At 42.1% G+C, this 26,223-nt stretch overlaps 1 protein-coding gene across 7 annotated transcripts in view; it reads left to right on the top strand.

Annotated features, from left to right (window-relative positions):
* The window catches only part of cul9 (cullin 9), a 67,997-nt gene extending 42,759 nt beyond the window's left edge, over positions 1-25,238 (top strand). For 5 of the 7 annotated variants that reach the window (XM_084076922.1, XM_084076917.1, XM_084076918.1 and 2 more), the window contains 16 exons: positions 33-213; positions 1,336-1,481; positions 1,778-1,904; positions 4,373-4,578; positions 6,119-6,348; positions 9,930-10,365; positions 11,331-11,471; positions 14,585-14,749; positions 15,150-15,313; positions 15,967-16,060; positions 17,854-17,928; positions 18,335-18,445; positions 18,633-18,750; positions 19,280-19,413; positions 20,436-20,527; positions 23,155-25,238. In XM_084076922.1, the coding sequence (XP_083933048.1) occupies positions 33-213; positions 1,336-1,481; positions 1,778-1,904; positions 4,373-4,578; positions 6,119-6,348; positions 9,930-10,365; positions 11,331-11,471; positions 14,585-14,749; positions 15,150-15,313; positions 15,967-16,060; positions 17,854-17,928; positions 18,335-18,445; positions 18,633-18,750; positions 19,280-19,413; positions 20,436-20,527; positions 23,155-23,371 (2,637 nt within the window). In that variant the 3' untranslated portion in view covers positions 23,372-25,238. Of the gene's footprint in view, positions 1-32; positions 214-1,335; positions 1,482-1,777; positions 1,905-4,372; positions 4,579-6,118; positions 6,349-9,929; positions 10,366-11,330; positions 11,472-14,584; positions 14,750-15,149; positions 15,314-15,966; positions 16,061-17,853; positions 17,929-18,334; positions 18,446-18,632; positions 18,751-19,279; positions 19,414-20,435; positions 20,528-20,991; positions 21,991-23,154 lie in introns of those variants that run through there. The other 2 variants (XM_084076921.1, XM_084076920.1) reach the window with 2 other exon arrangements.
* Positions 25,239-26,223: the final 985 nt, after the last annotated feature.

The following is a 26,223-nucleotide window of genomic DNA, read 5'->3' as shown; positions in this document are numbered from 1 at the left end:
TTGTTTAGTCTAAATGTTTGTTTTGTGTGTAGATGATGGAAGACACTGCTCCATCAGAAGCAGTAGCAGAGGAGACAGACATCCAGGTCCTGGTGCTGTCTCCTCGGTGCTGGGCTGTGTCTCCTCCCTGTCACCTGGACCATCCAGACAAGCTGCACCTCCAGCCACAGCTGGCCTCCTACATCCAGAACTTCACTGACTTCTACACACACAGTTAGTACTTAAGACTTAGGGGTGGGTCAGAATAATTGAATATTTGAATAATCGTTTTTGAGGATAAACATGGATTATCAAAAAAATGTTTATATATATATATTGTGTTGCAAAGGCTATATTGCCATCCAAACCCTGCCCATAGCAACTACATTTCAAAGGATACCTAGTATGGGTGTCATATTTATTCTCTTCTGCATTAGCATTGTCATGTCATGTCTAATGTACAGTACATAGCTAGTAGGAACTAATTCAGGATACCAGAATAAATTCACTGTTGAAGCTTTTGTTCTCTTAATGGTGTTTAGTTACAGTAATGTAAAAGATGCACATGCTACTGTCTTTGTTTATTTCTGAAAAAAACAGTTGATAGGCCAATGCAAATGCCATTATTGTAACCTAGGATGGTCATTTGATGAAAAGAACAAAACGAATCCCCAGAACAATTTCACCCAAACAAATCCCCCCCAGGGGGGCGTGGTCGAAGAATCAAATATTAGCTATTATTAGCAGTAGAATAATCGACTTTGATTTTGGATTCATGCACATCCCTATGTTGCTGTCTCCATATCTTTTCCTTTTACTCTCTCGTAAATTAAAGGCCCTACTTGATCATACTACAGCGTCACACAAAAGCACCAAAAGTAGCAGATCTACAAGCTCGAAACGCGGTGCAAAGCGACACATTCTGAGTTTGTCGATCTGCTACTTTTGCTATTTTTTTATTTGAATCCTGAAAAGTAATACTTTTGGACATAATTAGGTTTCCACCCGACAGAAACAATATGTATATTTATACAACTGTACTATTGTTAAAAAATAAACACGGTCTGATAATGCACACGGCCCATCCATCTGACCACTTAACACGGCAGCTGATAAAAAACACATTTTTCAAGTAGGCCCTGGTCCCACTTGAGAAAACGTGTTATTTTTTCATGATCAATCAATCACTTGTGTTCCGTCTTGGATCAATAGAACTAATGTAGTATAACTTTAAGTTCCTATTTATCGGTATAAAAATTAAAACTCATTTCTTTCAAGGTTTGTGTCTGTTTGTCCATCTTTCTGACCGTGTGTGTGTGTGTGTGTGTGTGTGTGTGTGTGTGTGTGTGTTTCCAGGTCAGTGTCTTTACGGTCTGAGTCTGGCGAAGCCTCGTCGTCTACAGTGGACGTGGTTGGGTCACGCTGAGCTCAGCTTTGGCTCCTTGACTCTCTACGTTACCACAGTACAGATGTACATACTGCTACACTTCAACCAGCACAAGGTACACACACACACACACACACACACACACACACACACACACACACACACACACACACACACACACTCACACTCACACTCACACTCACAGTACAGAAGTACATGCTGCTACAATTCAACCAGCACGAGGTACACACACACACACACACACACACACACACACACACACACACACACACACACACACATAACCTATTACTTTTCAAACAGGTCTCTCTCTCTCTTTGTCTGTCTGTCTGTCTGTCTGTCTGTCTGTCCCTCTCTCTCTCACTCTCTCTCTCTGTCTCTCTGCATTAGGAGGTGAGTGTGGAGTCTCTCCAGCAGAGCTCAGGACTGTCTCCCACAGTGTTGGCCCATGCTCTGTCTCCTTTGACAGGAGAGACAGGCATCCTCACTGCATCTCACCCTGATCAGCTGACACAGGGTAAGATTTTGTTGTTGTCGGGCAGAAAGTCTCAAAGTTTCACATTTTATTTTTGTTTTGTAAATTAATGGCCTTTTAACACATTGCCTGCCAGAGTTTTTTCAGAAAAGTCTGTAGCCTCTGCCAGGGTTTTGCCATGATTTTGGTACCTGTTCGCGTAGCCACAGATTTTTTTCCTCCAGTATGATTGATCCCCAGATGGTTTCTAATCACAGATGAGATTCAGGTGTGGTTTCACAAATGTCAACGAGGTAATTTTGACCTCGTTGACATGTTTGGTTGATGTTTCAATATAGCTCAAAAGCAGTAGTTGTAAACCAAAAAACAAAGTGAATTGTTTGTCCGTTTGAATTTTAACATTGAAGTGAATGGAGCAGCAAATCTTCGAACATTTTTAGCTCCTAATCTGTTCATAATTCGACAAGGGTTGAAATTATAAAAAAATGCAAAAAAAAAAAAAAATTTTTTTTTCCTGATTTTTTTTTTTTTTCCTGAAAGCTGATAACAGGGTCCCCACGGTCATGAAATTCCTGGAAATATTTTGAAATTAAAAAAAAAAAAATCCAGTACTGGAAAAGGTTTGAAATTGATCAAACATCATCAAAGGTCCTGGAATTTATCAAGGGTCCTGGAAAAATATTTGGATATGCATTGTTTTTGGCTATTGATTTTGTTAAAACAAAACATTTTCATAAACATGAATAATATTACACGAAATATGTAACATAAGTAGTTTTTCGCCGAACGGGCTGTGTGACGGCAGCCTAATGTATGTCTCAAACTTTATTTTTGCTACACTGCCTATATTTGGGCATTCTACATAGGAGTAAGAGACACATTATTGCGCCGAATGATTGTTATATAGGCCTGGAAATTGGGCTAAATATTCTGGAAAAGTTTTGGAAAAGTTTTGGAAATTCATTGCTAAAAATGTGTGGGGACCCTGTGATAATTAAAAGACGTATATATACGTCTTTGGCAGCTAATGTGTTAACACATCGGGTGCCTATCACGGTCTGAACCGTGTTTTCACAGAGTAGCGCTTTGGTGCCGCTCACGGTCTGAACCGTTTTTTCAGTCTTTTTTTTTTTTTTTTTCGTTTTTCTCCACACGGGCGGGGCTAGAGCAGCTCTGGGAGTACCCATTGTGATCCTGAGAAGGAAGGGCCAGATAGATCACCGGAAACAAAAACATGGCTCCCATCCGCTTCCTGTCTATTTCCTTCTTTAAAACGCCTATATCTCCGAATCTGTTTCCGGTGTGGAAAACCGGTCATGCGCGATGCGCGATCCGTCCCCGTTGTAACTTGCGAGTGAAATGTTATCGATCCAGGCTGTAGCCAGGGTCATCGCTCAACATGAATGGATGCTTTTTTTACGTGGATTTGCTCGTCGTGGAGTCTAAAGCTTTAAACAGCAAAGCGCAGTCAATGGGGAGAATGCTGGCACCCACCCGATGTGTTAATAATATCCAGATCAGGTCAATTGCCGAGTGATACCAGTGATTGAGTTATTTCGAGTGAAAATCGGGAGATTTTAAATTGGTGGCCGATCGGTCGGAGCACCTCTATTTATGAGGGAAGCCATGAATTGAACAAGGCAGCATTTTTGATTTGGGTTCCTCCACCATCTCCTCTCTATTAATACATAATCGCCTAATCGCAATTATTTGAGATAATCACAATATATTTTTGCATAATCGTCATAATCATTTCTATGTTAAAAATGTTCATATATTTCCAGACATTTAAAAAAATTGTGGAAATAGCAGATCTACAAGTTCAAAACGCATCAAGACTCGTTTTGAGCTTACAGATTGGCTATTTCCACTATTCATGTTTATTTTTTAAGTATGATGTAATTAAATGGGTTTGTCATATCTTGCCCTGTGCAACTTTTGTTCATAAAAAGCCAAACAGAAATGTAATAGAGCACCGAAGTCTGACGTAATTTACACATCCTAGGTTTGTCTACCTGGTTCGCGGTTTTCCACCCCCATTCTGAATCCCCATACACGTATTTAATATCGCGTCAAATAAGAACTGTGTTCCAAAAATAAACAAATGACCCTGGCGGTTTTACACATCAACTGACGGTGAGAAAACGATAATGTTACTTCCGCCGAATTAGTTACATTTTCGCCAGAAACAGACTGTATCAAATATAAGTGACTGACTATCATAAACGATACAGAACCTCCTCCCTGACAATATTGCAGAGACAGTTTGTTTATTTTTGGACCACAATTCTTATATGAGACGATTCTAAGATGACCCAATGTTATTCTCCATAGAGAAATTACTTTACGAACCAGGCGATGAACGAGTGACGTCAGGACTTCTGTACTCTATTTTTATGCATAATGTTCCAATGATGTTCAACGACATGCACGCAATTATTTGAGTGACAATTAATCGTCAAGTAAAATGTCATAATCGTGACACAGCCCTCCTCCCCTCCTCTCTTCAGGTACGCTGAGGCTGACCCAGCAGGCTCTGTATGAGAGTTCAGATTCGACCCCCAGGTGGCGCCGTCTGCTGCCCAGACAGGCGTACCTGAGCGTGGACGAGGACGCAGCTCAGATCCTGGAGAGGAAGAGGAACTTCCTGTACTGTCTGATCGTCCGCATCCTCAAACAGGAGAAAGAGCTGCACATAGACAACCTGGTGTTTAAGGTAAAAAATTACCCCACGTGAAATCCATTGCTGCCCTATAGACGAATCCACAGACGCGCTGCCTGTAGGCGGCCATTGCTGCGGTGTCGCGTCCGCGGAGCGTTGACTCCGCAGCAATGGCTGCGCGCAGGGCAGCGCTCCGTGGATTTGTGTATATGTCAGTGGTTCTCAAACCTTTTCATGTCAAGGATCCCCAAATTGATATACATTTGGTCACGGACCCCCCATCTGAAAAGGTGTTGTGCCAGGGATCCCCCAGAAGAAAAGATTTGTGTTAACACATCGGGTGCCAGAGGTTTATTAAAATATTATACGTTCAGTGCCTGCCTGTCTTCCATCCACTTACGTTGATACGTTTCGTGCTGTAGAAGCCCCGACGCGGAAGTGCATGTAAACAAATCGTGCGTGCGAGACGGCGGAGGGTCCCGACTAACGCCTGGAACAATAATATTTCTACCGCGATCCTCCATTGCAGAGTGATCGCCGATCGAAAACGGCTCACTTCCACCACGTTAATAATAAATGGAGATATTAAGCTTTTAGTCAAGGAGTTAACATTGGAGCGGCCGACCGGAAGGATTTTTGACATGGATCCACACCCCATATATATATATAAAGGTTAGATGACTCACCCGCGCTGCTGGCCAATGGAGTACGACGTTGCCACATGGCGGCCATCTTGCGACGGTCATACATAACATTATGTCTATGGTGCATGTACTTTGAAATAACCATAGCGTGCTCAATTTTCATCCGATTTTCAAACGGTTTGGTGTGTTGTAAACACCAAAGATGTAGTTATGATACTGCATACTTAATGTTATAAAAAAAAAAACATGATTTTAATTATGAGTATGCAGTATCATGACTACATCTTTGGTGTTTACAACACACCAAAGCGTTTGAAAATCGGATGAAAATTGAGCACGCTATGGTTATTTCAAAGTACATGCACCATAGACATAATGTTATGTATGACCGTCGCAAGATGGCCGCGGTTGAGCTGCGCTTGCGACGCCCCCTTGAGCCATCTAGCCTTTATATATATCTATGGCACACCCGGCCTCTCCTTCTCAGAGACTCCTTGGATGATCCCAAAGTTTTGTTAGAGCGCCCCACGTATAAAAATAAAATTGGGTCAAAAACGGTCCGGACCGTTTTCGGCACTCCCCGCATGGATTCTCAAAAACTGTCCGGACCGTTTTTGGCACACAATGTGTTAAAAAATGCTGAAATATTCAAACATTTTCATAAATAGCAGATGTATGTTCATCTATTTTTAAATAAATAAAACACATTTTGCTGGGGACCCCCTGGAACCCCTCCAAGGATCCCTGGGGTTCACTTTGAGAATCACTGCTATATTTGACCGAAGGAAACCGAAAAGTATGAATTTGACGTTTAAATCTGGAAATATGCATAAACTATCAACTTCATTTGGTCCTCCATTATTATATCACATGACTCGTGGATTGAAGTTCTCAGTCGACGTGCTGATTGGTAGGTTCTCACACTGACTCGGCCTCTTCTCTCTCTCCAGGTGTTAGAGTCGTGTCAGAAGCACGAGGCTCCGGTGCGTTTCTCCTGCAGCACCGCCGACGTCCTGTCCTGCATCACGCACGTCATCAACCGCGGCTACGCCCAGCGCAACGAGGACAGCCCCCACATCCTGCAGTACCTGCCTGAGGACCCGTCCACGCCGCAGAAGGGCCAGGCCCAGATCTCCTTCTCCAGGCTGGACGAGACGACGGAGAGCAAGGCAGACATCAGGTCCAACTTCTACCCCTTTCCAGAAACAGGATTTATAATATGATAGTGTTTAACCATAAGAACAAAAATAAACGATGTATCCCTGCACTATAATCTGTGTTGGTTTGAGTGTTGTCCTTGAGAATGAAAATATGCACATTGCTGGGTAGATGCAAGTGGTGGCCAGGTGTTGGATAAAATAGTTTATATATATACACGTATATGTATATGTATATATATATATATATATATATATATATATATATATATATATGTATATGTATATGTATATGTATATGTATATGTATATATATATATATATATATATATATATATATATATGTATATATATATGTATGTGTATATATATATATATGTGTATATATATATATATATGTGTGGACACTGGAATTGAGGCTCCATCGTTTGTTAGTGACGTTTTGGGCAAAACTGGTGTCCCTTTGGTACCTGCTTTTGTAGAGTAACTCTGACAATTACATCATCTTCAGGTCATTAAGATCAGTGGAACAGTGGTTTTCAGTGATTTTGGGGGGTGTCCCCAAATGGCAGTAAAGTGACAATTTAAGGACTTTTAACCATTACTGCATCAAAAGTAATCAACAAACCATAGATCTGCCATGTTCACTATTTATCTCTGGAACCGAGTCAAAACAAAATGTAATTCCTCCTCAACTACTGCAATTCCAAGTGCTTGTCAGGGTCGGGGGTCCCCAGTTCAAGTAAGATCATTTTGGGGGGTCGCGGCCTGAAAAGATTGAGAACAACTGATCAAGATGACCTGAGAAAGATGTATCTGACATGGAAACATGGTCATTCCTGCCTTGCACGCTGCTCTATCAAAGAAAAGGCTCCAATTGTCCGAGTTGCTCCAGTGCTTTCTTCTGACCTGCTCTGTGTCTTGCTGTAATGATGCACTGGACCAGCCTGATTTTGGCTTGAGGCTTCTCCCTTTAACCTCCCTTTAAACCTGTATCCCAAGGTTTGGATCTGATGCACCAAATGGGTACCACCAGCTGATGCTGATCATCGTGACCATCTGAGCAGCCATCAGCTGGGTGAAGTGGATTTTTTTCCCCCGCTTCATTTCCCCTTCTGCTGGCTGCAGAAAAACTAACGCTCCATTCAAGTGAATAATGTTTTGGCCGGACTTTACACTTGATTTAATTACCGTAGTAAATATTTGTATAAATACACTTTGTGTTTTCAATCGGTAGTTTAAACTATTTTTTTTCAATTATCATGATATGCGTTTAATAAATTATGGTCCCATTTAATTTGAAAATTAATGAAAAAGTAAGGTATATTTTTATGGCTTCTACTGGTTCTACTGAGTGAAGACCCGCCCTCGCTGCCCTTCCAGCCAACAGCATTCGTTTCCGGTTGCTTTTCGAGACCGGAAGTTCCAAAATGGTGGATTTGAATTCGCCAAAAAATTGGCTTTCAACACAGAACTGTGGAAACCAATGGGGCTCCCTTCGTCCATATTTTTTTGACAGTCTATGGTCGACAGAAATAATTTTTGACCATGCATTTCTATGGTAAAGATGAGCTGAAAACACTTCTCTTCCCGAAGCTAGCGTTGTCTTGGTGGAGCACCCTGGGCACCTCCAGGAGAAAATAGTTTTTTGGAGAGGAGACGTCAACGGCACTTTTTCATCCGACTGAGCAAAATGGAGGAAGAGCACTAGCAGTAAACTGCCATCCAACTTTCGTCCCCTCCCCTTCGCTCCATGCCCTTTCCGAAGGACATTATTTTAACATTCAAAGTGTGGACACAGATCTTAAGACTGTTCTAATAGAGCTTTTACTTTTCTAGTTTTCCTGCCAACAGAACTCTGGGTCCCTGATGACCAGGGTTGTGAACCAGTGTTTTAAAATCAATTATATCTTGACCTGAGTTGGCAATGTACTTGGTCCACTCCTTTTTTCCCTCTTTACACCAAATCTCTGCACCAACAAATAGCTTATCTACAAGGTAACATGTAGATAAGCTATTTTCTGCAAATGTTGCCCCCCAAGAATGGAGATGCTAGGTTTCAAAACAGCTAACGTGTTTACGTATGTATTGATCAGTGTTGCCATGTCCAATTATTGTAACCGACTTTGGGCTTATTTTTCAAGTCGCTTGTAAATATTGGTAGATTTGTTGGGCTTGTTTCTAAAGTGTAGTTGCTTATTTGGGGCTTGCTTCCTAATGTTGTTTAAACCAGTGGTTCTCAAACATGTTCATGTCAAGGACCCCCAAATTAATATGTATTTGTCCACGGACATCCATCCATCCATCTTCAACCACTTCGCGGAGGCAACAGTTTCATCAGAGAGCTCCAGACCTCCCTTTCCTGATCAACATTAGCCACTTCCTCCTGTGGGATCCAGAGGCGTTCCCAGGCCAGTGTGGAGATGTACTCCCCCGCATCTGGTCCTTGGTCGGCCAGAGGTCCTTCCAGTGGGACGTGCAGCGAGGACCTCCCTAGGGAGACGCTCGGGAGGCATCCGTACTAGATGCCCGAACCAACTAAGCTGGCTCCTTTCTTTGTCCGCGGACACCCATCTGAAAATATTTTTGCGCCAGGGGACCCCCATACAAGATTTGTGGTGTTTCCAAGATTGTTTCAAAATAGCAGATCTACAAGTTCACAACGCGTCACATCATAATGTGTTGTGAGCTTGCAGATCTGCTATTTTCAAATAGCCGATATTGGGTTAAAGTGCTCATGTGGCCTAAATAGTCGCTTCTTTTGGGCTTGTTTTCATAGACCTGGTTGCCTTATTTCTCTCTGGCAACACTGGTATTGGAGATGTCCGATAATATCACCCCCCCCCCCCCCGGCTTCTATTATCGGCCGATATTAACATGAAAATGTTATATTCGGAAAATATATATATCGTTTTTTATTTATTAGTTCAACTGCTGTAGGCTTCAGCATTTCAGAATGTTTATATTTGGAAAGCCTTGCTGCATTTCTGAATGCATCCAGTGGGGCATCACAATGAAATTAGGCATAATGTATTAATTCCACGACAGCAGATATGTGATGTTACCTAGATTTGGTGAAAAAAGCCTGCATACAGTATATTGGTATTATCAGTTGACATCGGAATCGATGTCAACTCAAAAAAAGAGTTGGACAATATTGGAAAACCGTATATCGGCAAAAAAGCCAATATCGGACATCTCTTACTGGTTTGCATGGATTAAAGTTCTCAGTCGCCACGACTGATTTCAGTAATTTGGATTCTATAGAAGCCAGCAGCATGTCTTCTATGGAAGCATGTTGCGCAGCGAAAACAGTCGATCTACAAGCTCTCAATGCGTCGCGGACTCATTGAGAGCATGTAGATAGACTGTTTTCAGTTTTTTTTTTAAGATTAGAGCATTTGAAGTGGTCAGACTATCAACATGTTCCATAAAGCATCTTCCAGACAAATAGTCTCGGATATTCCATATAAAAGCAAAGGTTAAACCCTCAATCTGTGATTTCTTCACATTAGGAGTTGGTCATACAAACATTTTCTGGTCGTGAGATTTTATTTTTTGCTTTGTGTATGTATGGATCCTAACGGTCCGTGTCTATTTCCAGCCTGATGGACGCAGACACCGGCCGGCGCTCCGCGGACGAGGCGGGCGTGCTTGAGGCGGTCCACTTCTCCATGGGCCGCACGCTGTCCCAGGAGGAGGTGCGCCAGCTGATGCGTCGCACGGTGCAGCAGGTGTCGGGCACCCTGAGCCTGGACGGGGACCGGGCGCAGCACCTGCTGGTGCACTGCCGCTGGAGCGTGGACCTGCTGGTGCAGCGCTACACGGACGACCCCGACGCGCTGGCCACGGCCGCCGGGCTGAAGAACCCCGCCGCCGGGCCCTCGTCCTCCGGCTCCAACTCCTCCTCCGACCCCGCTGACCCCCAGTCGCCTCCCTCCACCTGCCCCGTATGTCTGGTGGCACGCAGCGAGGAGGAGGAGGAGGAGGAAGAGGAGGAGACGGCCCCCACGCTCTGCTGCATGCACTACTGCTGCAAGGTAAGAGGCACGCACGCATAGTGTGTTGCAGTGATTTTAGATGATGATTTTGTATTTCTTGAGTTCATGTGGCGTGATGCGTATTATGTAGGTTATTGGACCACATTGGAAATAAGTGTTTCATTACACTTTTATGTGTCTGACTGTGACAGACATGCCCTGCTGTATGCAATTCTGTTGTAAGGTACTATAAGACGGACAGACAAACGGGACAGATTTAAATGATTTTGTTGAATTTTTGTGTGAAGCGTGACCCATAGTTTGGACCGCACTTGTTCCAGAACAAGGTTTTCTCGTTTCGTTCATCTAATTGTCTTCGTATCCTGCACTGGTGCTAACATTTATATGCATTATTAGCCTATCTTGAGCGCACACACACATATATGTATGTATGTATACATATTTGTATTCACAGCAGACTTTTTCACATAAGAATTTGACTTGGCGGGCTGATGTGATCTGTTGAGTCAAGCTTAACAAAATTACAAAAAATCAGTGTGTGTGTGTACATTACTATACTTGTGAGGACCAAATATCCCACAAGTATAATAGAATATGTATGAGCGAGAAATGGACATTGTGAGGTCCATTTTCCTGGTCCTCACAAGACTAAGGTTACAAAAATACTTTTAGGGGTAATGGTCATTTCAGACGGGAATCCCCGCTGATCCGAGTGGTAACGCCCTCGTGGACCACTTCCCGCCTGTAACGACCTTTAGTTATACCTGATTCACACTTAATTGCACGCTTGTGTCGTGCACCAAAAAGTTGCCGATCTACAAGTTCACAAAGCGTACTGTAGCAGCACGACACCTTGTGAGCTTGTAGATCTCTGCAATTTTTCGGCTTATGGTTAAAAATGGCCAATTGTTTTTTTATGACATTCATAAAATTGCAGTCCTCAAATGTTGATGTTCTCACAAGGATAGTAATACAAACCTGTGTGTGTGTGTGTGTGTGTGTAGTCGTGTTGGCAGAAGTACCTGACAGCTCGGATAGAGCAGAACTTGCTGATGAACTGTGACTGTCCAATCACGTACTGCCGAGCCCAGCCCACCTCCCAGTTCTACTATTCTATACTCACTGACAAGGACACCATCGCCAAGGTAACCACACAAACAAACACACCATCACCACGGTAACCATATACACACTAGGGATGCACAAACCAGGCCAAAATCAAATTCGAATTTTCAACTGCTCCGGCGAAGATAATTTAGAATGTTCTGGCGATGATATCGTTGCTGTCGGGCAGAAACCTCTTATCTCCATATTTTTACTTTTTGTTTTTGTTCATAAATTAACGCCCTTAATTACACTACAGCATCCCCCAAAAGCATCAAAAGTAGCAGATCTGGAAGCGCGAAACGCGGTGCGAAGCGACACGTTTTGAGGATGGGTATCCACCCAACAGAGACGATATCATTTGATTTTATTATCAGTTTTCACTTGAATTGTCTTGCAACACAGCAGCCCCATATTATGCAACACATGCTAATACACACAGTTGACAGGACAAAGAAGAAATAAAATACATACATAAAAAACATATGAAAACTGGAACAGTGATGTCCTTCTTTGTTCTAATGGCCCTTCACCAGGTTGTAAATTTAGCCTCAAAATCGACTCATGAACAAAGGACTTATGTAGTCTGACCTTATTGAATCTCGGGACATTATATCTCCTTTTTGATGGTAGCAACTTATGTTCTAATGTAATACCTCCTGAAAATGTAACAGTTCTCGTAACTTAACTTCGTTGGATGGCGCAGGGGTTAAGTACCTGCCCACCACATGGGCATATGGGAATAATACTATGGTTCGATTCCTGGGGTTTACTTCGATAAATCTGAAATGGCAGAACCACCACATGGAAATGTTTTTGTTATTTGTCCAAATGAAATACTCATTCCCCATTTTACTCGCAACTAAATATACAAAGGAATTTGCAAATGTGTCCATTGAGACATAACAGACCAAAGCATTGTTCCTACCTAATCTGCTGTATATAGAAGATACTCTGAAGTTGTTTACATAAAGTTAGGTGGCAGCTACTGAAAGAATGCTGTTTTTGCACTCTTTCTTTTTAAAATATTGTTATTATGGGGCCAGGCTTCCAGCATGGACCCATATTGTTATTCGCATTATTTCCGTTTCTTCTTCTTCTGCCACTTTTGGCAGTTCTGGCTGAACCGTGCAGTCGCTTTTTATGAAACTCGGCCATATGATAGATGGTCATGAAAAACGATCAAGAAATAATTCTCACAATCTTTCGTCAAAAGGTGGCGCTATAGCACTCAATTGAAAAATGCCAACTTTGATCAGGTACAACTCATGCCCTGTTTCACCTACAGCCATGAAACTTCGATGCACACATGCGTCTCCTCATGCTGAACAACTTTCACACTCTGACTTTTGACCTCTGACCTTTAGATCTCCCACCATTTTGAATTATATGAAAAACAGTTAAAACCTATCTCCTCCTGGGATTTTTGAGTAATCTGCACGAAACTTTTTACACATGAACTTTGGACCTATACCAAAAAACGTTTGCAAAATATCTTCCATAAGTGAAAAAATGAAGCTTTAATGAGCCAATGAATATTGCAGTTTTATGACAATTATTCATCTGCCCCTAACTCATACATGCAGACTTACCATTCTTTGAAACTTTGCAGAAATGTAAAGGGCCATTCCAAATATCACTGAAACCAATCTTACTCCAATTGGTCAAACGGGGGCGCTATAGCAATTTTTTGAAAATTGAAACTTTAAACAGGCAAAAGTCATGCCTCGTTTGGCCGACAGCCATTAGACCTGCTTACACATGTGCCTTGACTAATGAGGAACACATCTATCACGTTGACCAGTAAGCACCGCCCTTAGGTTGTCCGCAATCTTGAGCAGTTTGAAAAACACTTAAACCCAGGATTTTTCAGCTATTTGCGTGAAACTGTATGATCAGTGTGATCTCTTTTTTTCAGAGGTTTGTCTCTTGGTCCAATAGCGTCCCGCTTAAGTGTATGTCTCACAACCTCAAGGTCACAGGTTCAAGCCTCACTTGGTGCAGACTTCATCTAAGTTGCATTTCACACAACATGACTATCAATGAATACATTTGCAATTGTTAAAGATAACATGAAATACTTAATTGAGTGTTTTTTACATACTTCATTGTGAAAATAGCTGATCTACAATATCACAACTTTTCAGATAGCAATGAGAGTATGTTTTTTCAATGTATAACATACTTCATTGTGAAAATAGCCGATGTACAATCTGACAACTTTTAATGGTTTGTGAGCTTGTAGATCGGCTACTTTCACTAGTTTTGGTTCTGAGGAGATGTACAATTTCTTCATTGGTAAATGGTTTGTGAACGAGTGATCTTTGTGTTAGTGAAACAGGGGCTTGGGTCATGACAGAAGGCAAGAGTTTGTGATCCTCAACAGACGATATCAGCCTGGACAAAGCTATAGCACTATAGGTAGTGTTGCAGCTACCTAAGAGTGCCTCACGATCGCAAGGTTGCCGGTTCAAGCCTCACTTGATGCAGACTCATTTAAGTTGAATTGCAAAAAACATGACTCAATCTATTCCGTTTCCATGGCTCTCTCTCTCTCTTCAATCTATTCCGTTTCTATCTTCAATCTATTCCGTTTCCATGGCTCTCTCTCTCTCTTCAATCTATTCCGTTTCTATCTTCAATCTATTCCGTTTCAATGTCTCTGTCTCTTCAATCTATTCCGTTTCTATCTTCAATCGATTCCGTTTCCATGTTTCTGTCTCTTCAATCTATTCTCTCTCCTGGCCTGGAATCGTACCCAGGTACGATTCCAGGCCAGGTCAGCAAATGTGTCGATGAAACAAAATTTGTCCCTGAGCAAGACTCTTAACCCCTAATTGCTCACAGGCCCTCATTGGAAACAAGACCGCAAGGACTTTCATGAACTGACCTGTTAAAGGAATTATCATTTCTCTTTCTCTCTCCTGGCCCCATATTATCGCTGCTTGCAGCTATATTAGTTTTATTATTATTGTTGTTATTATTACCTATGCTGCTGCATTGTCTGAAGGAAGCAGAACAAAAATAAGTTTGACTCTTGTGTACCTGTACACAAGATGTAACAGTAAAGCACCACCTTGAACCTTGTTTTTCAAATCTTAAACTCTTTGTTTCTCTCTTTCTCCTCTTTCCTTTTCTCTCTGCTCCGTTGCAGTATGAGAACTCGTTGCTGCGTGGCTACGTGGAGTGTTGCTCCAACCTGACGTGGTGCACCAACCCTCAGGGCTGTGATCAGATCCTGTGTAAGGAGAACCTGGGCAGCATGGGAACCTGCTCCAAATGCTGCTGGGCCTCCTGCTTCAGCTGCAACTTCCCCGAGGTCTGCATAGTTCAGTGGTTCTCAAACCTTTCTCTCAGAGTTACAGACCTGTAAGGGTTCATTTGGATCCTGAGGGTCGTTGGACCCGACTTTCAGAACCACTGATGTAATGAGATCAGAACCCGTTTCACTTTACTGTACTAGGGGTGCAACAATTAATCAAAGTAATCGATTTAACAGATTATAAAACATAATTTATAATTGATTATTTAATGAAATAATCGATTAATAATCAGTCCCTATTTTGGGCATAACATTATAGGTGAAAAGTAAATAGTAAATAGTGAAAATAGCTGATATACATGGCTTACAACGCATTGTGAGCTTGTATATCAGCTATTTTCTCTATTTTTGTGCGACACTGTTGTGACTGTGCTGTTGGTTCTGTCCCCCCTTGCAGGCCCACTACCCAGCCAGCTGCAGCCACATGTCCCAGTGGCTGGACGACGGAGGCTTCTATGAAGGCATGAGTGCAGAAGCCCAGAGCAAACATCTGGCCAAGCTCATCTCCAAACGCTGTCCCAGCTGCCAGGCCCAGATCGAGAAGAACGAGGGATGCCTGCAGTACGTCTACACGCACACACACACGGATGCACACGCACACACATACATATCGCTGCTGTCGAGCAGAAACCTCTTATCTCCATATTCTAACTTATTGCGTTTTTTCATAAATTAATACCCTACTTGATGTTGGACATCACTAGTAGTTAGGGTGGCACAATTACAATACACTATTACTTTATTATCAGCTCTCACTGAAATTTGTCTTGTGACTCAGCAGCCATGTATACAACACATAATAAACTCATTAGACATAACACACAGAAACAAAACAATTCACATACATAAAAACATGAGGACAAGAGCAATGTCCACCGAAAGACTCTAAATGAAGTCTCAGTCGACTGATGGACAAGGACTTCTTCTGTCTGACCTTATTGTATTTTGGAATGCCGTGTCTCCTTCCTGAAGGCAGCAACCTATATTATATTACCCTTTCAAAACATTGGGATAATTGGGGCTAAAATGATACAGTATCACACCTGATCGTGTTTTGTGGAATTGTGTCCACGACTACTGTATACTGTATTAATTGTAGTCAAATAAAAAAACTAACTGATGTTTTTACCTTTTCCAATTCTCTCTCTCTCTCTCTCTCTCTCTCTCTCACTCTCTCACTCTCTCACTCTCTCACTCTCTCACTCTCACACCAGTATGACCTGTGCCAAGTGTAACCATGGTTTCTGCTGGCGGTGTCTGAAACCTTGGAAACCAACTCACAAAGACTACTACAACTGTTCAGCCATGGTGGGTACACACACTGCAGACCCCAACTTCTAAATCAGTAGTTCTCAAACGTTTTAGTGCCAAGGACCCCCAAATTGATATGTATTTGGCCGTGGACCCCCCATCTGAAAATGTTTTGTGCCAGGGATCCCCAGACAGAAGATTTGTGTTAAAAAACGTTTTTCAAAGATAGCAGATACACAAGCTCACAGTGAACTTTTACATCATTTTTGAGAACCACTGTTCTAAATCCTGTGAGTTATCTGAAAAACTTATCTTGCTATATCTAACTATATAAATGGCGAGCAACTTCCGTGCCCTCGGTGTCCACACCCCACAGCTCTGTTATCGACTAAACACAACACCGTCACACCACATGTCGCCAACACTGTCGCCACGGCGGGCGGCCTGAATTTACGTTTCGCGTAGGGCACCTGCCATGCCTCACTACACCGTTCCCACCTCGCAACATAATTAATTCTACTCACCAAATGTCGGACACAACGGAAGTGGAAGCAGCTTCCTACCGCTTACCGTGCGTACCACCGAGGCCAACACAACACGACGGCCCGCCATTGAAAATCCCCACAACAACAACAGCACGTTGCTCTGCTCTGCTCCACACACCAGGCTAGGTTCATGACACCAAAGGATTAGCCAGTGATGTCATCATTACTGGTCAACACACCAGGCTAGGTTCATGACAGCAAAGGATTCGACAGTGATGTCATCATTATGCAACCCGGAAGTACGCATCGCCGGCATTGGGATGCCAGGTTGGGATGCCACGCCAGAAACAAGCAAGAACCTGCATGATTTTTTTTTTTTTTTTTACCGTTTGGAGATTTTCATCCGACGACTTTGGCGCGGACCACCAGGGGGTCCGCGGACCCCCTGAAACATAAAAAAAATTATTTCTTCCCAATTTTTTTCTCAATTTTTTTACTTTTACATTACAACTTTTTTTCTTTTTTTTTTTTTTTTTCCAAATGTTCATCCCACGCTGGGCCCCGTGCGCGGCTGGGGGTTTCGGGCGGCCGTAGGCCGCCCGGACCTCTAGTAGGTAATATCTAAAATGACACGGATGCTTTCCTGGTTTTAATGGGTTAAACACCTAGTTTTCTGATTAATATTTTCTGGATCAGGGCCCCCTTGAAAATCTCGAAAGCGTTTGCGGCCCACCCATCAGAACACTTAACACGGCAGCCATTTAACATTAAGTGGTTGGATGTGTGGGCCGTGTGCATTTACAGAGAATGCTTAATTTAATGATCAATCAATCAATCCAGGATGGAACAATGACCAACTAATGTAGTATACTTTAAGTTCCCATCCTATTTATCGGTATTACAATGAATAAAAAAAAAAAAAAAAAAGTTTTTGTATTAAAGCAGCACTATTTTACCATCGAGCTAATAGAGCCGGCCAGCTTGCTCAGGGGATAATTTAAATTTGATCTTCAAGTCAAAATTCGTGTCAGATCCTGTGTCTAGGTGAGACATGACCTTTGACACGATCTAAATGTCTTGATAGAAGGGAGGCAAAATGCAACCACCCTAATTGTATCGTTATATTGTATTACATACTCTATACAGATTGGACATTTTATTCATTAAATACAGTTACATAGTGCCACTTTAATGATTAATATATTATCAATTAAATCTGTTTTACCAATTATTTGGGGGCCCACGTGCAATATCCTCATGGCCCACAGGTTGGGAATCGCTGATATTTATTGATAAACTATTTTGTATTATTTAACAGAGACAACGTTGGTTGAAGTTTCACTAATGTGTTTGTTTGTCCTTTAGGTGAGCAAAGCAGCTCGACAAGAGAAGAAGTTTCAGGATTACAATGAGAGATGTACCTTCCACAACCAGGCCAAGGTACTGTTGCATGTACACACACACACATACACACACACACACCCATTTTTACCTGTGCTATTATGTCTACAATCTGGGAACCCATTCGGGTTGTCTGTTGTTTTGCCTCTAGGTGCACCACCTCCTTTTTAGTGTAGAAACATATTTGACTCCTTCCCTTTCTTAGTCAACATCCTCCGGGTGCTTCTGTGTTTATTCCTATTAACAACAACACTACTCGTTAAGGGCAGTGGTGCTGACAGATTCTGCTGTCAGCATAATCTGTCTTCAGAGATTATGTCTGGTGTAACAGAGTTAATTGTTACCCGTCACACTATGTCTGGTGTAACAGGATCTAACAGAGTTCATTGTTACCTGTAATATTATGTCTGGTGTAACAGAGTTAATTGTTGCCTGTGTGTTTCAGGACTTTGCCATCAACCTGGAGAATAAAGTGTCATCCATTAATGAAGCTCTGCAGATGAAGTCTTTGACCTTCGTCATCGATGCCTGTAAAGTCCTGGCTCAGGCACGAAAGGTAACACACACACACACACACACACACACACACACACACACACACACACACACACACACACACACACACACACACACACACACACACACACACACACACACACACACACACACTCGTGAAAATAGCAACAAAAGAAATGTGCATGCTCTCAATATTACTAACTGTATTGTGTTATGATGTACTGTAGGTGCTGGCCTACTCCTGTGTGTATAGTTACTACAACCAGGACACAGAGAAGATGGACGTGATGGAGCAACAGGTGGAGGCGTTGGACCTCCATGCCAACGCCCTGCAGATCCTACTGGGTGAGAGACAGTCTGTCTGTGTCCCTTTTATATGCCCATAAATAATTCAAAAATAGCAGATCGACAAGCTCGAAACGGATACTTTTGTGTGACGCTGTAGTGTAGTATGATCAAGTAGGGTTGTAGGGTTAGGGTTACAGACCCATAAATGTCCATTTGGTTCCTAACTATCATTCATTCAACTGAGGACCCCCTCAAGGACCCCTGAGGACCCTGGACTCCAAATTGAGAACCAGCGTTATAAAATGTTATTTAGATATCATGCTATTTAGACACTAGGTTCATTGTTTACCTTGTATCCTATAGTTTCAATGTACAGATTATGTTGATAGTATATTGTTTTTAGACTGATGCTATACAGTAGGTTCTTGGTTTACCTGTGATCCTAGTTCACAGAGGCACTACACTGTCTCTCTGCATTTGATTTGTGTGTTTACCTAGCTTATTGTAAGTCTCCCTGGATAAAGAGCGTCCTGCTAAAAGCCTAAATTGTAAGTAACACGTGTGGTGTTTTGCTGTGTTCCTCCAGAGGAGACTCTGCTGCAGTGCACTGACCTGGCCTCCTGTGTCCGTCTGCTGAAACCAGAACATCTCAACACGGGCCAGGAGCTCATACGACGCATCCAGGAACGCCTGCTGGCGATCCTACAACACTCCACTCAGGTAACACTACCGTAACTACAGTCCTACAACACTCCACTCAGGTAACAACACTACCATAACCAGGGGTGCACATAACTGTTTAGGTCTAGTACTCAGAAGAGCACCTGGAGATGTGACTTGGTGCGCACCAAATAAATGGTCCCGTCCCGCTTTGTCAACGGGGGGGGGGGGGGTTACAGCACGGCGCCCACCGGACACTTTTGTCAACGGGGGGGGGGGGTGTTGCTGCGTGAGAAAAAACGGGCGCTCTGCTTCCAAATTCCGCCGATTTTCCCCGTTTTTTTCCTCACACGCTGTTAGGAGAAGCCCCTGTGCTGCACTGCTTTTATCCGCCAGATTTGGACGTTCACAGCATATATTTGCACCGTTACGGTGCGTTCATCATCGGTGACGAGTGCCTCTAACAGCCGCTGCTGGCTGCGTGCACGCATCGAGGCGATGCGAGGCGACGCGAGGCAACAATCACACAAGCACGTGCAGCATGCGTCCCCTTCCCCTGCGCCTAATGGCTGTACATGGGGCCGACGCGTGCTTTACCGGGAGTGTGTGAGTGTGGCTTCAGGAAGTAAATTCCTAGCCTCGATCTCCAGGCTTTTATTTTTTAGTTTTGCTAAAAAATAAAAGCTTGGAAATTCCTGTCCCAGCTGTTGGTAGGCAAAAGCGCCTCGCGTCGTCTGATGTGGTGCGCATTATTTATTTTGGGTGCGCATGCGCACCTGCGCACCAGTTATGTGCACCCCTGACCATAACTACAGTCCTACAGCACTCCACTCAGGTAACAATAGTACCGTAACTACAGTCCTACAGTACTCCACTCAGGTAACAACACTACAGAGAGACAGAGTGAGTAAGTGAGAGAGGGAGAGACATTTTATTTGGAAACGGTGACCCTTACGCTGTTATTTTGCCATGCTTTCTGGGGGGGGGGGGGGGGGGGTTGGAAAGACATGAGCTCCAGCGGACGCCCAGGTTTCCTTCTTTTTATGCCTCCTATACAGTATGTTCTCTGTCTTTGACCTCAGGACTTCCGGGTCGGCTGCCAGTCCAAACCAGGTCCAGAAACGGAGTCTGCCCAGGGCTCCAACATCTCCAATAAGACAGACGCCAATAAAAAGTCAGTATGTCTTTAAGTCAGTATCTGTAAGACGGTAATGTATTTATTAGACAGCACTGAGCAGACAATGAACACAGTAAATATTAACTTGAATAACATATATTATATAAAATTGCAAGGGTGCTGATCATAAATGCTGTTGTCAATAAGCCACATGGCAGCCATTGACATACCCAAAATAGGGACGCATGGTTGAAAGTTGTTAAACTGGCACAATCATCTTAATTGAATAAACCTCACATGTCCAAGTTACTTTTCAGGGTTCAAATAAAAAAATAGCAAAAATAGCAGATCGACAAGCGATAGCAGATCTACTATTTTTTATACTTTTGTGTGACGCTGTAGTATGATCAAGTAGGGAATTAAGTTGCGAAAACAACATAACTATGGAGATAACAGGTTTCTTTCTGCCCGACAGCAACAATATATTTTCTTATGAATATTTTTCCCCCCTTTCGATATAGACACACGGCCGCCTACAAATTCACGCCCACAATTGAGACAGCGCACCCACTCGAGGTCCTGGAGAACGATGTACTGCAGCTGTCAATGCAATCCATATGAGAGGATATGAGAGTTAGCCAACTTTTAAAATGATCCTACATGAACTGGAGACGATATAGAGTTGAATAAAAATATGTTTCCAAATGTATAGAGTGTCTTTATCAACATATCTTCTTGTTTTCTCAATATTTGATGTGTTAAACATTTAATTTGCCACTTGAATGAGTTACCCATAATGTTAACACAGCAGAGGGGAGACGGCAGACAGACAAGTAGTCGCATTTCAGTGACATCACTGTCTTTACGAGCGCCTAGGGCCGACTTTGAAGAGGGGAATTCTTCTCATCCCAATCCCGACTGACTTTGTTCATGTCTATATTTTGAACATCTCATAGGCTTTTATTAATTTTCTACCTACCGAGGAGCTCCGACGGTACAAAAATTAAAACGTGTGGGTTTATCGTTGTTGTATTAACTTGCCTGAATGTAGTTGGGGAAATAACCCAACTAAATGGAGGAGTGACATATCCCGACATTATCAACTACTTAGTGAATTCTCCAGGTTAGTATTAATATACAGTTAGTCTTGCAAGATGCTGTTTGGATAATTGTCCAAAATAAATAGCCTATAATAACGATACATGAGATGAGACACAAACGTATCTGGGCATTGAAAACCTCAAGGGATACGTCTGTGATGTATATACCATGCGACCACCTAAACTTTACATTTCAGATGCTAGCACCTGCTTTTGACACACTGATGGAGTACATTATAGTATATTGTGGGTTGTATATTGAGATGGCAGATATGTCACATTAAAAAGGACAAATCAAACAAATAAGACACTTTATTAGAACACAAAAAAGGATCGCTACAGCCTCAGTAGTCAACCAGTGAAATGACTGTATTTTACGATGCCTCTCATAGGGATTGCATTGACAGCTCCAGTACATCGTTCTTCCGGACCTCGAGTGGGTGTGCTGTCTCAATATTGGGCGTGAAATTGTAGTGTCTCTATTTGGAGCCCCCTGGTGGCCCCCAATTTGAGAACCAGTGGTTTAGTTTTAACCCATTGAGACTTGAAGCCGATTCTACATGTCTCCTAAATCTCAAAAGTATTCTGAAAAACGTAGGTTTCTATATCAGTGGTTCTCAAACTTTTTCATGTCAAGGACCCCCAAAATTATATGTATTTGACCGCCGACCCCATCTCAAAATATTTTGTTCCAGGGACCCCCAGAAGTTAAGATTTGAGTTAAAAATGTTCGCTTTAAAACAATATATATATTCAAAGATTTGCACACATTTTCACGATTTTTCAAAAATAGCAGATCTACAAGCTCGTAGCGCGGCACTCGGTGCCGCGCTACAAGCTTGTAGATCTGCTATTTTTGAATAGCCCAAAATGTAAAATAATGCTTTTTAGCTCAAATCTAAAAATGACACAGTTCCAGGTCTCAATGGGTTAATAAAGCAATAAGCCACCTCAGCTACAGTATTATAAAATAGAAGTAAACTGAGACCTTGCATGGCTTATTGCTTTTCTAAAACGGTTACAAATATGGCAACATGAAAATCATAGACACATCCCAATTAAAACAGTTCTTAATAATTCACTACAAGAACAACTTCTACAAGAAAGTAGTTCCCGGCTACCAGGTAGAGCAACTTCCTCCTGACAGAAACGAGTGCCTGTCATCGCCCGTCCAGCCAGGCTGTGTGCTAGACGTCAACTTTTCCCAAACAAACATAGACATCTTTTTGTAAAGACAGATTTAGCTACTGCGTCTGTAAACTTCCAGTGTAAACTGGGCTTCTATTCTTACTTACTTCTACTCCACTACAACTCAAAGGCAAATATTGTACTTTTACACCACTATAATTATTTGTTACAAGTTATCTGCTATTTTCAAAGGATTTTTATACATTTTATACATTTGAAAACTTGTGAAATGGGACCTTCTGCATAATGAGTACTTTTACTGTTGGCACTTTAAGTGTATTTTTATGCCAATACTTTAGTACTTTTACGCAAGTAAAATTCTGAATACCGAACTTGTACTGTACTTGTAACAGACTAGGGTCCACCACTGATGAGTTGTGGTGATGTTCTCCTCAGGGCCAAGTCGGCCTCGGACTCGGACGACTCGGACAACAACAACCGCGAGGGCGGGGAGGAGGACGCCGAGGAGGAGGAGGAGGACGACGAGTACGACGAAGAGTACGTCCCCGAGTGGCACGAGGACTACGACGAGGACGACATCGACGAGGACGACTTCTTTTCCGAGGACGACGAGTCGGAGAACCTGGAGAGAGACTTCAGCCCCTTCGACTGACTGAGCCAACGAACGCAAAACACTCCGGACGACAGAAACCGAACCTCGAGCGGAGCTTACGGATAGCGGTCAGAAAAAATGACGATTCACTGTTCAGACTTAACCCTAGCTACCAGAACATTCTGGAAAGAAATTGCAGATCTACACGTTTGCATTACATAGCTTGTAGATCAGCTATTTTCGTTGGAGATTTTTTCTTTTTTTTGGTAGAGGTGGAAAAGAGGAGAGAGCCTACTATAGACCCCTGGAGGACTCCGTCAACTAAGGGTTTTATTAAGCGGTTAAGAGGGTTGGATAATAAACCTGTGGAGGATCTGTAACGATTATTAGAAGATCAGATTTTGTGTTTGTTTGTTTAATTCAGAGATAATTTAAAAGAATGAAGGGGTTATGTTAAAGGTTATGACCTCAACTGTTATGGACATCATATATTATGTTTGATATCAAAGAATAAAGAGAAATTAAAGACATAAATAGGAAATTAAGTGGTGATTAGTTTCTCTCTCTCTCTCCTGACCTTTAACCATTCAAAATGGCTGCACTCGTGACGTTCACTGTCTCATGTTGACTCTAAAAATAGTCATAACAGTAGGGTTTCTGTTTAGTTTTTCATATTTCTTCTGAAGCTGGTGATCGCCTGGTAAACCATCCCGGTCGCGGAATTCACATTTCCATGTGTCTTCTGCAGAAGAAACATGGAAATGTGAATTCCGCGACCGGGATGGTTTACCAGGCGAGGGGATTTTTGGACGGAGATGGGGGAGGGGAGTACCTTTTTAGGGGATTGTGTTTGAGATGTTTGTTGGGGAACAAAAAGGCCTTTTATGTTGGGTTTGATACCAGTTCTAATGCTGCTGTTTTATGTTTGGTAATTTTTATTTACCCACGCAAATGAATCAATAATTAAGAAGGGATTATTCAGTCCATCACGAGACATTCTGTTAGGCCTAAATGTATGTATGTACGTTATATACTGTTAAATTGAGTTGGCACAATTTAAGAATCTTTGTTTTCATCACAAGTTTTGCCTTGATTTATTTCTGAAGATTAAAAGATTGCCTTCATTTGAGAATAAAATGATGAGAGAGATCACACTTGGGACACTTGTGTTCCTTGCTAACTTTGGGTTTAGGTTTAAGGTTTATTTGTAAAAAAAAAAGATGTATAACATTAGCTCTACCAGAAGGCTTTATGGGTTCAGTTACCTGCATCTGAAAAGGTGATGCTCTGTTGAACTAATGGACGTAAATATGCTAAGCTGATGTCCTGAAGAGGAGCAATCTCACACAAACTGACACATGGACTCTCAGCCTCTTGAATTCCTGCAATACTGTCAGTGAAAACTGAAAGCGACACCGTCATGCGATGTGGAGTATAAAGCCTGATTTATACTTTGTTGTGTGCCAAAAAAATAAGATCTACAAGCTCACACGTGTCACAGCGCGATGGGTTGCGAGCTTGCAGATCTGCTATTTTCACAGCCGACCCTAGGCACGCAATTCATTATAAATCGGGCTTAAATGAGGCTTAAAGTGTCATGGCTCACTGTTGCATTATTTGCTAAGCAAAAACAAAAATCAAAAAACAAAAAAATGTTACATGCACTTGTTTGTTTTGTTGTCCTCCTAAAGGATGTTCTCTTTGTTTTTGGACAAGTTTAATGTATGAACACGATGTTGTTCTGTACAATGTTAAGGTGTTTAAAAAGATATCGGTTTCCCAGTGTCCGGTAAGCTGTAATTTGAGAGATCCTATATTCTTATTGTTCATGTTCCAAAATGTTCTATCTTTCAGAGTTCGTTGTGCGAAGTTGTGCGACTTCAGCAGGCAAACTAAATAAAAGCTGTTTTTTTCTGCTGCCATGCAGGCCGAATTATGCTTGTATTGAATGTATTTAATTTAAACTACATTTACATTTATTGTAAATCCATTAGCCAATTGTGAAGCTAATTAGCAAGTTAACTGTCTCCAGAATAAGGATGAGACTTGAGGGCTGTTCACACATCCACTTGAGTTAGAATTATTATAAAACATGTATCTTTATAGTTATTGTTATAGTGCTTGGTGTGAATGGCCCTTTAGGCCAGTGGATCTCAAACTTTTTAATTTCAAAGACCCCATAACCCCGGTCCATTTGCGCACACTCAGAGTTACAGACCTGTTTCAAGGAACCCTGAGGGTCCCTGGACCCCACTTTGAGAACCACTGCTTTAGGCTATATGTTCACACTGGAAGCCCAAATCTGATTTTTCAATCTGAATCCAGATTTGGAATCAGACTGGTTTTGTCTGAACAGCAAAAAAAGACACATGCGGAAACAGATTTTTCTCAGATCAGATTTGAACCACATTGCTAGGTGTTTTGAAATGCGATTCAAATCTGATTTCTAAAGATGTGTCTTAAGTTTACTTTGGATACTCAGACACTGAAGGCTGATTTATAATTTTGTTATACAACAGTGTTGCTCACAGAAAATAGCCAATCCACTGCTGTGAGCATGTAGATCTGCTATGATCGGCGAGCAACACTGATGTATGACAGAGAAGTAAAAAGCCTTGTGTCCTCCAGATCAAAGTGTAGGGATAAATGTACTGTATGTACTGCTTCCCTGTCAGGGCCTTTGCAATCTATTGCCATCTGTTAAAAAAAGGCATCTCATGGCATCCAGGATTGTTGATAACATGTCATGATTACCCAATATTTCTAATCAGAGTATAGGCCAGTCTGGAGCGATGTACTCCATATTTAGGCAAGAGTATAATATCACAGAATGTTGTATAGTTTCTCCCTCCCACTTTATTCAATATAAATTATTATCATCATTATTATTTATTATTAAGCAGTATCATTAA

This window comes from Gymnoscopelus microlampas (assembly GCF_963454915.1).
Source record: "Gymnoscopelus microlampas genome assembly, chromosome: 13".
Taxonomy (NCBI): Eukaryota; Metazoa; Chordata; class Actinopteri; order Myctophiformes; family Myctophidae; genus Gymnoscopelus; species Gymnoscopelus microlampas.
Note: the sequence above shows the minus strand (reverse complement) of the source record. Positions and strands in the feature narration are given on the sequence as shown.